This window comes from Lynx canadensis, chromosome A2 (genome assembly GCF_007474595.2).
Source record: "Lynx canadensis isolate LIC74 chromosome A2, mLynCan4.pri.v2, whole genome shotgun sequence".
NCBI lineage: Eukaryota > Metazoa > Chordata > Mammalia > Carnivora > Felidae > Lynx > Lynx canadensis.
This window is the reverse complement of record NC_044304.2, coordinates 111334132-111347106: the sequence shown is the minus strand read 5'-3', so window position 1 is coordinate 111347106 and position 12975 is coordinate 111334132. Positions and strand designations below refer to the sequence as shown.

At 44.5% G+C, this 12975-nt stretch overlaps 1 protein-coding gene and 1 long non-coding RNA gene across 2 annotated transcripts; one reads left to right on the top strand and one right to left on the bottom strand.

Moving 5' to 3' along the window:
* Positions 1–1385: 1385 nt before the first annotated feature.
* On the bottom strand, positions 1386–7361 carry LOC115508968. The gene is made up of 3 exons (XR_003967175.1): positions 7254–7361; positions 3765–3927; positions 1386–2374 (listed from the first exon to the last, which is right to left on the bottom strand). It is a non-coding gene; the product is annotated as an uncharacterized LOC115508968 (long non-coding RNA).
* Positions 7362–7991: 630 nt separating this feature from the next.
* TWIST1 (twist family bHLH transcription factor 1) lies at positions 7992–9857 on the top strand. Its single transcript, XM_030294924.1, has 2 exons — positions 7992–8710; positions 9227–9857. Exon 1 carries the CDS (start codon positions 8066–8068, stop codon positions 8666–8668), a length of 603 nt encoding a protein of 200 aa, XP_030150784.1. The 5' UTR covers positions 7992–8065; the 3' UTR covers positions 8669–8710; positions 9227–9857.
* The last annotated feature ends 3118 nt before the right edge of the window (positions 9858–12975 follow it).

The following is a 12975-nucleotide window of genomic DNA, read 5'->3' as shown; positions in this document are numbered from 1 at the left end:
CTTTCAAGTTTAAACATTTTTTGAACTTTTTCATATTATCTATCCAACTACTTCATTTTACAGATGAGGAAACTGATACCTTCAAATTTCCCTGAATCCATTTTCCCTCAGCTTTATATTATACTGTCCACATACCCCATAACTACTGCAATGGTATAAGTTCTCATAAGTAAACTGATGCATTTATAGGACAAACATTGTGGGCTGACACAAGAACTTCCTAAATATAATCACATAACTGTCTAACCCATCCCCTGCACCGTCCACAGGCTCATATGTCTAAAATATAAATCTGATTGTGTCTTTTCCCTGTTTAACATTCTTCAGTTTCCCCAACTCCATTTAGAGCTAAACCCAAATTCTCTAGCATGTCACACAGTTAGTGATCTAAACTTTGTATCATTTCCAGCCGTTCCCACACCCATTCCATCTCCAGCCATGCAAGATTCCTTACAGGACCCTGAGCAGGTCATACACGCTCCTGCCTCCCTGCCTTTATCCACGCCACTCCCAGTGTCTTTCCTTCCTCCTCCCCTTTCTACTCCTCATCTGGTTCACCCCAAACATCCTTGAAGACTAAAGCTGAGATAAAGGGTACTTTAGGAAGACTGCAATGTATGCTTCCTGTTAGATTTATGAATATTCCATTCTGCTGAAGAGAATAAGAGAAACAAAGAAAATAGACGACATTAAGAATGGAAGTAAGTAACCTGTAAGACATCTTACACATCACTAAAGTAAGTAGGAATGGACAGAAAGGCTATGTAAGCATCAGATAGTCATGAACTCTCAGGGAATTCCATATTCATGAGGTCTTCAGCTCCCTGTTGGTGACATTCAACTTGGCCCACTTGTCCTCTGGCCAAGACTTAAAGATAAAACCCACAGCCGCTCAGAGGCTAATATCAAGCCCAGCTATGGACAAGAGTATTTGCCTTTTCTAACAGAGCAAGTTAATTTAGCTCCAGGAACCATACATCATTGCTAACCCTCACTTTGGACCTCTTAACCACACCATCAGCAAGGAAGGCTGCTGGAGGGCAGAGTCACCGTGAACCTGTGTACTCCAGGATTTGGGTAGCATGGCCCTTCCTGCCTGTTTGCTACCTATTCTAGTATATTAACCTACTGTAATTCCCTTTCTTACTGTATGTTCCTAATCAACTTAATAAACCAGGTTGATATGTACATCTTCACTTGGTCTGTGGGCCTTTCTGTGTGTGTCTCTGGCTGGGACAAGCTTCCTGGAAATATATTTGGAGGCTATCATTGCAGTGGGGTAATCTCCCAATGCACCAAGGCATCCTGTCACCTCAGACCAGGTCCAGGGTCCTTGGCACTCTTTGAAATATCCATCACAGTAGTTAGCTCTCCATGCCACAAAACAGTTTTCAGATTTTATTTCTCATTAGTCTGTGACATCCTTGATGTCAGGGGCTAAATATTCTTACTCCAAGTACCTAACATAATTAGAGATGGACACATTTTTGTTAGATTATGAAAGAATCAATAGACATGTTATAACTAATTAGTGCCAGTTGAAACCAGAATTCAGGTCTCCTGAATGCACCATTAGGCAGAACCAGAACCTCACAATCTCTCAAGGTCTTAAGTAGGAGTGAGTGAGAATAAAATATATCACTACAACTATGTCTTCCTTGAGGTATCTGAGGTGGGGAAGACAAAGGCATTGATGCTGGCTAACCACAGGGAAAAAACACCAAGTTTGATCTCCATTATGGAGGTCAAATAGAAAACAATGAGCCAGGATTTCTAAAATCCTACCATAATTCAAAGCATTTTTCACACAGTAATGGCATCAAGTGTCCCCCCAGACGTCTTCCCCTCTACCATCTTGAGAGGCAAGAACGACAACATGTAATACCTTTACTCTAATTCCAGATAGACCGTATCTATTCAAGGAACATTACCCTCAATTAAAAGTTTCCCAGCCCTCCACCAAGTTCCTTACTTTTTGTTAGCACTTCAGCGAGAATGACAGGGATTTTTAAAATCAAATGCCTACACCAAGGGACAGGTAGCTACTTACAACAATCTCTGTGAGCAGAAACTGAGGCAAATAATCCAGGTGCTTTTCTATTTCCCACTAAATGCATTTCTTTCTTTCCTTTCAGATGTAAGCCTTTTCTCTTGTCACTGACCCCTCCATATTAAGCCTTATTCTTTTTCTCTTTCGGTCTCCCACCAGTTGTCCCAGCGCCCTCTTACACGCTCTTCACATTCTTCTCTGTCTTGTTCTCATTTTTGCTCTGGTTTTTCCTTCTTGTCCTTTTCTTTTCTTCTCTTTCCAGCATCTCTGGTCCACAGCTCAGTTCCTCCAGCAGGGTCTCAGAGAGTGTGATTAGGAATGTATCTGCAAGAAGACACAAATGCAAAACAAAAAAAGCATTGAGTTCCAAATGAAGCAGCGATTCCCCAGTTTGACTGTCAAGGGCATTCTACCAGAATTATAAAATTCATCTAAAAAAATATCAAGACATAATTCATTTTAATTTAATTTACAAAGTAATCAGATGCTCTGAAATCTTTTTTGAGAAGAAGTAATAGGAAAGAGGACGGTGACCTTAAATTAAAGAGTGTGTATCATAATTTGGGGGAAGTGTTGGGAATCTGTATCTTAATATCCTATTTTTCCATATCTTTCAAAAATAATTTAGTTCTTATGACATGCGTTAAAATAGAACTGGCAAATCATAAAACATAATTTCCATGCATTTGTTCACATAAAGACAACCCAAATGCTGAAACTAAAAATTCAAACTTTCAAAGGTATTCTGGAATAGTAACATACTTTTTAAAAAAGATTGTTTTTCATTGCCAAACATGGCTCTAAAATTGAGCAAGTAAAATTCCAGATCACTCAGAGTTTTGTACAAACCTCTACTAATGCAAAATAAATGTTTTCCCTTAAAATGGTACTTTTTAGTATATTTTCATACATGTTCTTCTTTTATTTTCCACAATAAAGAGAAAAGATAAAATCTTCCAAGACATCCCAGGTTTGAATACCAACTTATGTGTATATATGGTTTTTTCATTTATTTTTAAAATGATTTTTATTTTTTAAGTTTTAATTTTTTTAGTTTACATCAAAGTTACTTAATTAAGAAAAGTGACATAAATGAAATAGGCATCCCCAAAATGACATTCACTGTGCAATATTTTTTGCTATTTTGTAAGCCTTCTACAAGTGTCTTTTTAAACAAAGTTCTCTAGGAAATTGTGTCCTCTTGTGGTCACTGGCAAAAACAACATGTTTTGTGCAGGAAGAATCAATCAAAACAATGGAAATAGGATTTAAGGCTTCAGGAAAAGCCATTTGTGAAAAAAGGAAATCCCTTGAAGTGTAGAGAGATGAAAGTTAGGAGTAATCAGAGTAGGAACTTTATCTGGAAAAACACAGAATATAAACCATTAGATTTATATTTAAATTGCTTGATGATTAGACAGAAAAGATAAAAACGCTTACTAAGTAGGAAGACTATGGTCATGATAAAAGCCGCTATGAATAAGTACATATTTCTTACATTATTTCTTCAGTTACTCCAGCAGCTCTCTGAAATAGGTGAATGTGTATGTCACCAAGGTTAACTGGCAGCAAAGACAGGGCAGTCTCTCTAGCCTGCACACCCAACAAGTTAATAAAAGCTGGGTGGGGAGGAGGCTCTTCAAGACACCATATTTTTCCACACTCTGATTCCTCTATAAAGACAAGTTCAGCATATGCTCTTTCTTGATCTTACCTTCATTTTGAACGCACAATGTTAGATATTGTAAAGATTAATTTATTTGAAATTTGATTTGCTTGTTTAAGGTGCTCCTGGCAACTCAATTTCTTATGCTTTATCCTTTTTCATTTTACTTCCAGACTGAAAGCTTCACATTTGATCATTTTAGTTCCTGATCCTTAAAGAAGTTTGGAAAGAGAAATATAGAATCAGTTAGATTCATGAATTAAACTACCATGAAAAGAGAAAGAGGATGACCTCTTCTTTAGGGTAAGGTGTTCAAACACGAAGGCTGCCTGTGTCACCAAACCAAGTCACTTGTGCTGACACAGACTTCATACTCCGCTTTGAAAAAATTCTCTTACTTAACCATCAAACTAGGCAATCCCCCATGGAGTGTTCAAAACAAGATGAAATCTAAGATGTCCATTCAACTGCAGCCTTCTCCAATTTGCGCCCCCTTCTGTGTGAACACTCCTGTGCCACGTTCATGCAATTCAGAGAAATTATTTCATAGAACTCTAAGCCAGCCTACAGGTGGTAGGTCATCCAAAGAATAAGGAGAAAGAGTAAGGAAGAGAGAGACTCAAGCACTCACCTTTTGTGCAATCCCAGCTCCCAAATTTACCACCTTGCTAACAATTCTATAGTATATGCATGTTTCTTTTCCTTCTCTAAAAGTATTTATAGATGAATGTTGCTAAGAGAATGCCAGTGGGTACACATTCAGACCGTAAAAATACAGATACATACATACTTACTGCATCTGCTCAGTAGGAGATTCCTAACTCTGTTTCTTCTAACAGTATTTTTTTTTTCACTTTTTAACACAGCACACATTCCTCAGGAAGGACTGCTAACATGCCAAGTTTGCAGTTTTGAAAACAAAGCTCGTTTTGAATTATCCAAGTGCAAAAGAAAAACTTTTTTGTTTTCAGTTCTTTTTTTTTTTCAGGGAATTTGTTTTAGAAGTAGACAAAATGATTTAATTTCAATTAATCCAGTATTCCCAAAGAAGGCAGTTCTCCACTAACGTTCTTCAAGTCAGGCTGAGTTCAGCCCCGAGGGGAAATTTCTAAAACCGTTTTTTAAGAGCCTGAAATTAGGATTTTAGAACTAGGGATGCTTTCCCCCAGCAAGTGTGGACAAGAAAATTGTTAGATAAAATGTTACGTAGGATATAGCTGCAGATGAACAGGGTGGGACCAGGAAATATTACAGCCTTGCAAAGCAGGGAGTATTGAGCCCCAGACATTTTGAGAGGTAATTCATTTGGCAAGCCACAGCCTTCTGCTCAAAAAGGAACATGTAGGCACTGAAAACCCCTCTCATTCTCTTCGTCCATTTCTTCAAAGAGCTCAAGAGAAATTTCTTCTCAGAACTGAAGTCATTGATTATGACTCTGTCAGGAAGATTCCATGCCGAGATGGTTCTAGTTAGGTCATTCATTTTCAGCCCTCTTGTAAGCATTCTGGCATCCAGAGCGCAGCCTCAGCCCCCGGGGATCCCTGGTGCCCAGCAGCCAGGAGCTCTTCATTCCCTAGAAGTTTAGTTGCTCAGAACAGGGCTGGGTTAATTTGTTTAAGAACTAGTCTTGGAGATTGATGACTCTGCAAGTCTGGCTGGCTAAGGATCCCTGGCTGCTAGCTGCAGAGGACTCCGTTTCTCCTCCAGCTTCTCTGCCCTCATTTCCATCCCGCAACCCCAATTCCCCACCCCAATTCCCCTTGGTCAGGTAAGGTTTCCCTTTACACTTTGCCCACACTTTCCTGTCTTGCTTGTCCATAGCCACAAAGGAAAAAGTCCAATTATTCAATCTCTTTAGTTTTAAGACTTCAAGCAAAGGGAAAAGAAAAACAAAATTAAGATTTGAGATTGATCTTTAAAAAAGAAAGGTAAAGGTGGAAAATTTTCAAGATTTCTGCAGCCACCTTCAAATAAGAATTGCGGAATAATCTGCAATTCAGATTTATAAGAGAGAACACTGGGTAGAGTGGGGCAGAATTTCTGCCTTATTCTCTACTTCCTAGAGATAAAATCCTACAGGCAGAAGATGAAAACAAAAGGGTGACTTATCATAATGAGTTTTGTTTTAAGGATACCTGCCTGCACTCTATGAAGTGGAGGTCAAGTAGAATCCACTTTCCAGACGGGCTCTCATTTTAAAATGCCGCAGGAGCTCTCCAAGCAGGCCAGTCAGCATGCTGTGGGCATTGTTTCTGAATATTTGTAAAAATGGTGATAGACAGACCCTGCAAGTCACACCTCCCATGAAAGCACTGCCTTGTTCACCCCCACGGGAGGGATGCCTCTTGCCCTCACTTCCCCCAGAAGTCTGAACCCTTCAGCCAGCTCCAGGCGCTCCAGACCCCAGGGTTTCCGGACTGAATCTGCGAGCCTCAGCGGGGCAGAGCCACATGGCCTGCCCTCGTGTTGCCTGGGCTCCCTCCTCCTCTTCCTCCTCCTCCTGACACCCGGGACAACGACCCTCCATCAGGCCCAGAATGGGGTCCTTCGCTAAGTTAATTCTCCCCTGACAGTCCAGTCTGGGGACAGCGTGAGAGGACCTTGGCCTGTGCAGGGCACACAAGCTCAGCACCCCCAAATCTACCCCTGAATATCGACTAATGCTTTGCTTTGCAACTAACGGATGAACATGAACAGCTTGTTCTATCCCAACTCGTTCCAATAAAGAGAAACAAGTCTGGAACTGCAAAGATGGGTTTCTCTTCCACGAGGCTTTCCTTCCAGCCCACCAACTTATGTTGCCTCTGATCTGACAGAAGCTGCATTAACACCCTCTTTGGGGCTCTTTGTTGTTAATGTATTAGACAGAATTGCTTAAAATATAAAAGCGTCCAAGTAACTGGACCACGTCTGGGTAGCACGAAGCATAACTGCCCACTCCACCTCCTAGGAACGAGGAGTGGAGAAGGTGTCTCTCCCAACTGGCTTGGGCAAGCCGCGTTGTGTTCAGGGGCTTTGGGACCTCATCTCACTTTCTTACGAGTCTACCTTTAGAGGTCACAATGCGGGGCCTTATTGGGAAGTAGGGTAGGGATGAAATGGCCACAGGGTCCTCCACCTTGGGCTGGCAGCTCAGGAGATCAGGGCCGCAGCGAAAACGCTGCGCTGTCCCTCTCTGGCCCCGCTGCCTTCTCCAAGAACAAAACTGACTTCCGAAAAAGAATGAATTTCTGTCTCTTTCCAGCACCGTCGGAGGTGTAGCCTTTTGAGTGGTAGGAAGCGTTAGACTGGGTCACTGTAGAGGGAAAAGGAAGGCCCAGATGCTTCTCAGGGAGGGGTGAGAGCAGGCCGGGGCGCAGATCCACACTCCCCGTGTCGCAGCCACGTCTTCAGAAACGCCCACGACTTCAGGGCCCGCCGTAGCGGTTTGGCCTTTGGGGCTCTAGGGGCCCGTCTACCTGACTATTGGAGGAGCTCCGCGGCTGCCAGTTTTGCCATTGCCCCCACCCCAGCAATCCCAAAGGCGGCCCCACGGACCTAGAGGGTACTGGGGAGAGTTGAGACATCACGCACTGCGTAGAAGCTGTTGCTGCCGCTGCTGTCACAGCCACTCCGGGAGGGACTGACACCGCGGCCGAGAGGTCCCCTCCGGCCGCTTTCCGGGGCTGCGCTCGGGTGCGGGGGCGCGGCCCGCGCGCAAAGGCGCGGAAGGAAATCGCCCCGCGCCCGCCTGCGGAGGGCGGCGGGGAGGGAAGAGGGAGGGCAGCAAGGAGGCGGGCAGAGGGGCCGGCCGCCGGAGCCAGGTCGTTTTTGAATGGTTTGGGAGAACGAATTGTTAGACCCTGAGCAAGTGGGGGGTGGGGACGGAGAAAGGAGGGGGGGGGGGCTGGAAAGCGGAAACTTTCCTATAAAACTTCGAAAAGTCCCTCCTCCCCACGTCAGGCCAATGACACTGCTGCCCCCAAACTTTCCGCCTGCACGGAGGTATAAGAGCCTCCAAGTCTGCAGCTTTCGTCCAACTCCCAGACACCTCGCGGGCTCGCCGGCACCGGCAGCGTTTCCAGGAGGCCGAGCAGGGTGTGCGTGCGGCCGCTGGGCGCCTTCTTTTTGGACCTCGGGGCCATCCACACCGTCCCCTCCCCCTCCCGCCTCCCTCCCCGCCTCCCCCGCGCGCCCTCCCCGCGGAGATCCACCCCGTCCCTCCTCCCGCTCCCTCCTCGGCGGGCCGCACCGCCCCGGCCGGCGCCGCGCGCGGGGGAAGCTGGCGGGCTGAGGCGCCCCGCTCTCCTCCTTTTCCCGGGCCGCCCCTCTGCCCCGGGCCTGCGAGGCCGCACGCTGCCACCTGAGAGATGATGCAGGACGTGTCCAGCTCGCCAGTCTCGCCGGCCGACGACAGCCTGAGCAACAGCGAGGAAGAGCCGGACCGGCAGCAGCCGCCGAGCGGCAAGCGCGGGGGGCGCAAGCGGCGCAGCAGCCGGCGCAGCGCGGGCGGCGGCGCGGGGCCCGGCGGGGCCGCGGGCGGGGGCGTCGGAGGCGGCGACGAGCCGGGCAGCCCGGCCCAGGGCAAGCGCGGCAAGAAATCTGCGGGTGGAGGCGGCGGCGGCGCCGGCGGCGGCGGCAGCAGCAGCGGCGGCGGGAGCCCGCAGTCCTACGAGGAGCTGCAGACGCAGCGGGTCATGGCCAACGTGCGGGAGCGCCAGCGCACGCAATCGCTGAACGAGGCGTTCGCCGCGCTGCGGAAGATCATCCCCACGCTGCCTTCGGACAAGCTGAGCAAGATCCAGACCCTCAAGTTGGCGGCCAGGTACATCGACTTCCTCTACCAGGTTCTCCAGAGCGACGAGCTGGACTCCAAGATGGCAAGCTGCAGCTATGTGGCCCATGAGCGGCTCAGCTACGCCTTCTCGGTCTGGAGGATGGAGGGGGCCTGGTCCATGTCCGCGTCCCACTAGCAGGCGGAGCTCCCCACCCCCTCGGCAGGGCCGGAGACCTAGGTAAGGACCGACGCCTCTGCGCCCCTTCGCCGCTCAGGTGGCGGACGGACTGACGGCCGGGCCGCGGCTGCCTGCCCCTTCCTCAGCCCCCTCTCCCACTCCGCTCTCAGCCTTCGCCACCTCATCCCCTGAACGTCCCCGAAAGGCTGGTCGGTCCCCGCTAGGGAGAGAGGGGGGATGCGCCCCGGTTAGGAGTTTGCGTGTGCGTGAGTGTGCGTGCCAGACAGGAGGGAAGTCTGAGAAAGACTCCAGGGTCATGGGTAAGGACAGTTTTCTAGCCAGCGCCTCCCATTCTTTTTGGCTTTAAGTTTTCCTTCTCCTTAAAACAAATGTTTCCAAATTCCACCTCCTCCTTCTTTCCGCCCACCCACTTCCTCTTGCCCTTGGGCTGAAATCCTTCCAGGTTGTTCAGCGCAATTTCTCAGTAGTGGTGATAAGAACAGAGCTCACTAGTCTTAGAAAACAGCCAAGAAGACCTAAACAATAACCAACTTTCCCCTCTCTGGGTTTTTGCAGATGTCATTGTTTCCAGAGAAGGAGCAAATGGACAGTCTAGAGACTCTGGAGCTGGATAACTAAAAATAAATATATATGCCAAAGATTTTCTTGGAAATTAGAAGAGCAGAACCCAAATTCAAAGAAACAGGGCGTGGGGCGCACTTTTAAAAGAGAAAGCGAGACAGGCCCGTGGACAGTGATTCCCAGACGGGCAGCGGCACCATCCTCACACCTCTGCATTCTGATAGAAGTCTGAACAGTTGTTTGTGTTCCTTTTTTTTTTTTTTTTGACGAAGAATGTTTTTATTTTTATTTTTTCATGCATGCATTCTCAAGAGGTCGTGCCAATCAGCCACTGAAAGGAAAGGCATCATTATGGACTTTCTCCATTTTAAAATGGTAACAACCAGAGGAATTTTAAGAACATCGTTAGAAATAAAAATACGGGGATCAAACTGACTTGCAAAATCACAGTCAGTTCATTCCTTTTTACTTTCTTCCTCTGAGGGAAAAAAAAAAAAACTTAAAATACAAAAAACAACATTCTATTTATTTATTGATGACCCATGGTAAAATGCAAATAGATCCGGTGTCTAAATGCATTCATATTTTTATGATTGTTTTGTAAATATCTTTGTATATTATTTTTCTGCAATAAATAAATATGATTGAAAATTTTAAGAACCTCAGAGTTTGGTCTATATTTTTAAAGCTCAGGATTAAGTTGGCGGTAAATACTTGCTTGTTTAACTCTGGAGGCACCCAGGAGGGAGGGGGCACTAATATAAACAAAGCAGTGAAAAACGCAAATAAACTAGCTACTGACAGGCACAGGCATGTTATTTAGAAAGACAGCTTTATTATTATTCCAATTTGGTGTTCAGTGGGCTTTGTGGCATCTATCCTTCATCTCTTCTTACCAGTTCTCTAAACAGCGAAAACTTAAATTTGTTACTCACCTCTCTTATATTTTGAGGGGGCAGTCGTAGAACAGTTCAACGCATATAAGCAATATGAAGCCAGCAGTCTTTTCTCTTGTTAACTCTGTATTTTTGTCATGAGCTCCACTGTTTGTGAGGATTTTTAAATAAGAAGTTCATTTCAGTGAACGGGTGTATAAAGTGTTCTTAAAATGACCTATCTGTACACGTATAAATCAATACAAATGCACTGAAAATAGTAAAGTTTAATTCAGCAGGAAAGAGAATTCCAGTTGTAATTTATCTCTCTCTTTCATGAATGAAAATGATATTTAATGTCATGTTTGCTTAAAAGAAAAGCCAAAGTGAAGAATATTTTCCCATGTTGATGTTATCTATTTGGGAAGCATGCTCCTTTTTTATATGTATAAAGAACATACAACAATGGAGTCAAATACAATAAGCAAAAAACCTGAACTTCCAGTATCTTCAGTAACAATTGGAACAATTACAATTTTAAATGCAATAGCTATTCATTTTCTGGTCAGTTCATTAGCAAGTAGATTTTATCCAAAATTACACGGAATTTTTCCTAGGTTACTTATAGGTATACAAAATCTGATGAAGTTAAGTTAAATGGGCAAATGGGGCTTGATTTTTATTTCATTATGGTTATTTCTGAACCAGGAAAATATTGGCTCATAACTAATATCATTAGGAGCAATACGTTTGTATCAGTCAGTGCTTAACTTTTACATCTAGTTTACTGCATTCAGGTGTAATCTGGCAAGCTTTCAAACTGGAAAATAATTTTGTTGTCTATTTCAAACAAAGGCTATGGCAGATAAGTGTATATGAATCCAAACAGGTTGTGTTTGTTCAACTCAGATTGAGGCTATTATTACCTGAAGGTTTTTCATTCCCTCCCACACAACATCAGGGAATGCTGACATAACAATATTGTAAATTTACTATTCTGAATATTTGAGACCGTATTTTCGGATAAGGACCCTGTAGCATTTACTTACACTGAAAGGTTAGTGAAGGCTTGGGGAATTAATTTTTGGATTTTGGTATTCCTTTACCAAATAACTACATGAGCCGGGAAAGTGATTATGTGTGCATGTATTTGTAGGGTGTGGGTGTATTGGCAGAGTGGAGAGAGAGAGGGAGTGCATGTGTATAGGGTAGAAATGTAAGGGTGCCCTAGAAGAATGAGGGAGAGCACATCAAGATGGTAATTCTCTCTTGTGTGTGTATCATCCTACACCTCCATTTTCTAAACTGTTCATGGAGGAATCTCCTTGTTCACTAGCTTGGTCTGACTATTTGATATTTCAGATTTCTTGACGTACATCAGGATGGAGCTGACTGTCATTGCTGAGAAGGTAATCTCTATCTTATCTCTGATGATTTAAAACCCAGAGGTTTCACAAAAGGTAGCCTTTCGTTTGCCTTTTTAATTTTTTTCTTTTTTTCTTTTTTTCTTTTTCTTTAGTATTTTGTTCTCTTTTCTCATAAAAGAACCCTGTGGAGAAAAGCAAATACCATATTTGTGTTGCTAAACTGAAGGTAATATTTTTCCCCTAGATTTTCAGAGAAATGAATGAATGAATGAATGAAAGGCGACGAATAGCTTTACTTTGAATGAGAATAATTCATGGAAAATATTAACTATTAGAATACAATTTTCAGGTTGCAGACTGATTTTGTATTGCCAGTCTCCTCCCCCTTGCACATAACAATGCTAATTCTTTTTTAGAATAGAAATAAAGCCACCTGTATTTCTTTTGCTCTACTATTTTTTTTCCTGTTTTAATTCTTTTTGCTACCTATTCTTATTTAAAGGACACTTAAAATGAATTACCTCTGCTTCAGAAGTGAGAATTTAATGTGATGGCTGGACTGGGGGACTCTACCCTTTAGCCAGAATGCATTCACTGGAGGGAAAAATGCTGTATAAAATAGCCTTGGGTGAATTCTATAAACCACTGAGTAAAAATGGTTCCTTTACTGTGCACATAGTTTTTTTTTTTTTTTAATCTTGCTTTTAATTTCGTTGGATTGATAGCCTTCAATCATAAGAAAGTAAATTTTTGTTCTTATACACACACATTTATTTTCCTTCTTTGTGCACACACTTGCTAAGCACATGCACAGATGATAATTCATGCACAGTTGCAGGTATCCTCTCTAAAGTGGTACAAATTATTAATAAAATAATGTTAAATAGCAACAACTCACATACTGTGTGTACTTTTTTCCCACACTCAACAACGGCACAAGCTTCTTGCTCCTGCAGTCTTCAGGCTCATATTCATAATGGAGCTTTTTAAGGGACACTTGGCCTCTTGCAAAAAAGTCGAGCATTTTGCACATTCCACGGTTTGGCAAACTCAGAACTGGTTATTTTCTCTAGACCGGTATCAAGTTCTTCTCAGGCATATGATTTCACTTGAAGTCCTGCCCAGGAATCCTTCAAAGTGAGCGTTTGTCCCGCTCTCATGATGTCAGGCGGTTTTCCCTGCATCTGTAATTTGAAGAAAAACAAACAAACCTGCGGGGAACAAACGCCACGGAAACCCAAACAGAACTCCGTGGGGAGCGGGAGTCTCACCTGCGGCGGGCGCGGGCGGGGGGCGCAGGCCCAGACTCCCCTGCGTGGGTGGCGGTCCGGTGCCGCACGGTGGAGAGAAAGACCATGTCGGTGCCCTCCTCCGACTGCGTAGACCGCTCCGGGCCCCGCGTCTGGCCGCTGCGCGGAGGCGGCGGTTCCAAGTGTCAGCGGTAGCAAAGGCGGCAGCAGCAACAGAGTCAGGCAAAGGCCCAGCCTCAAATTTCCTGAGA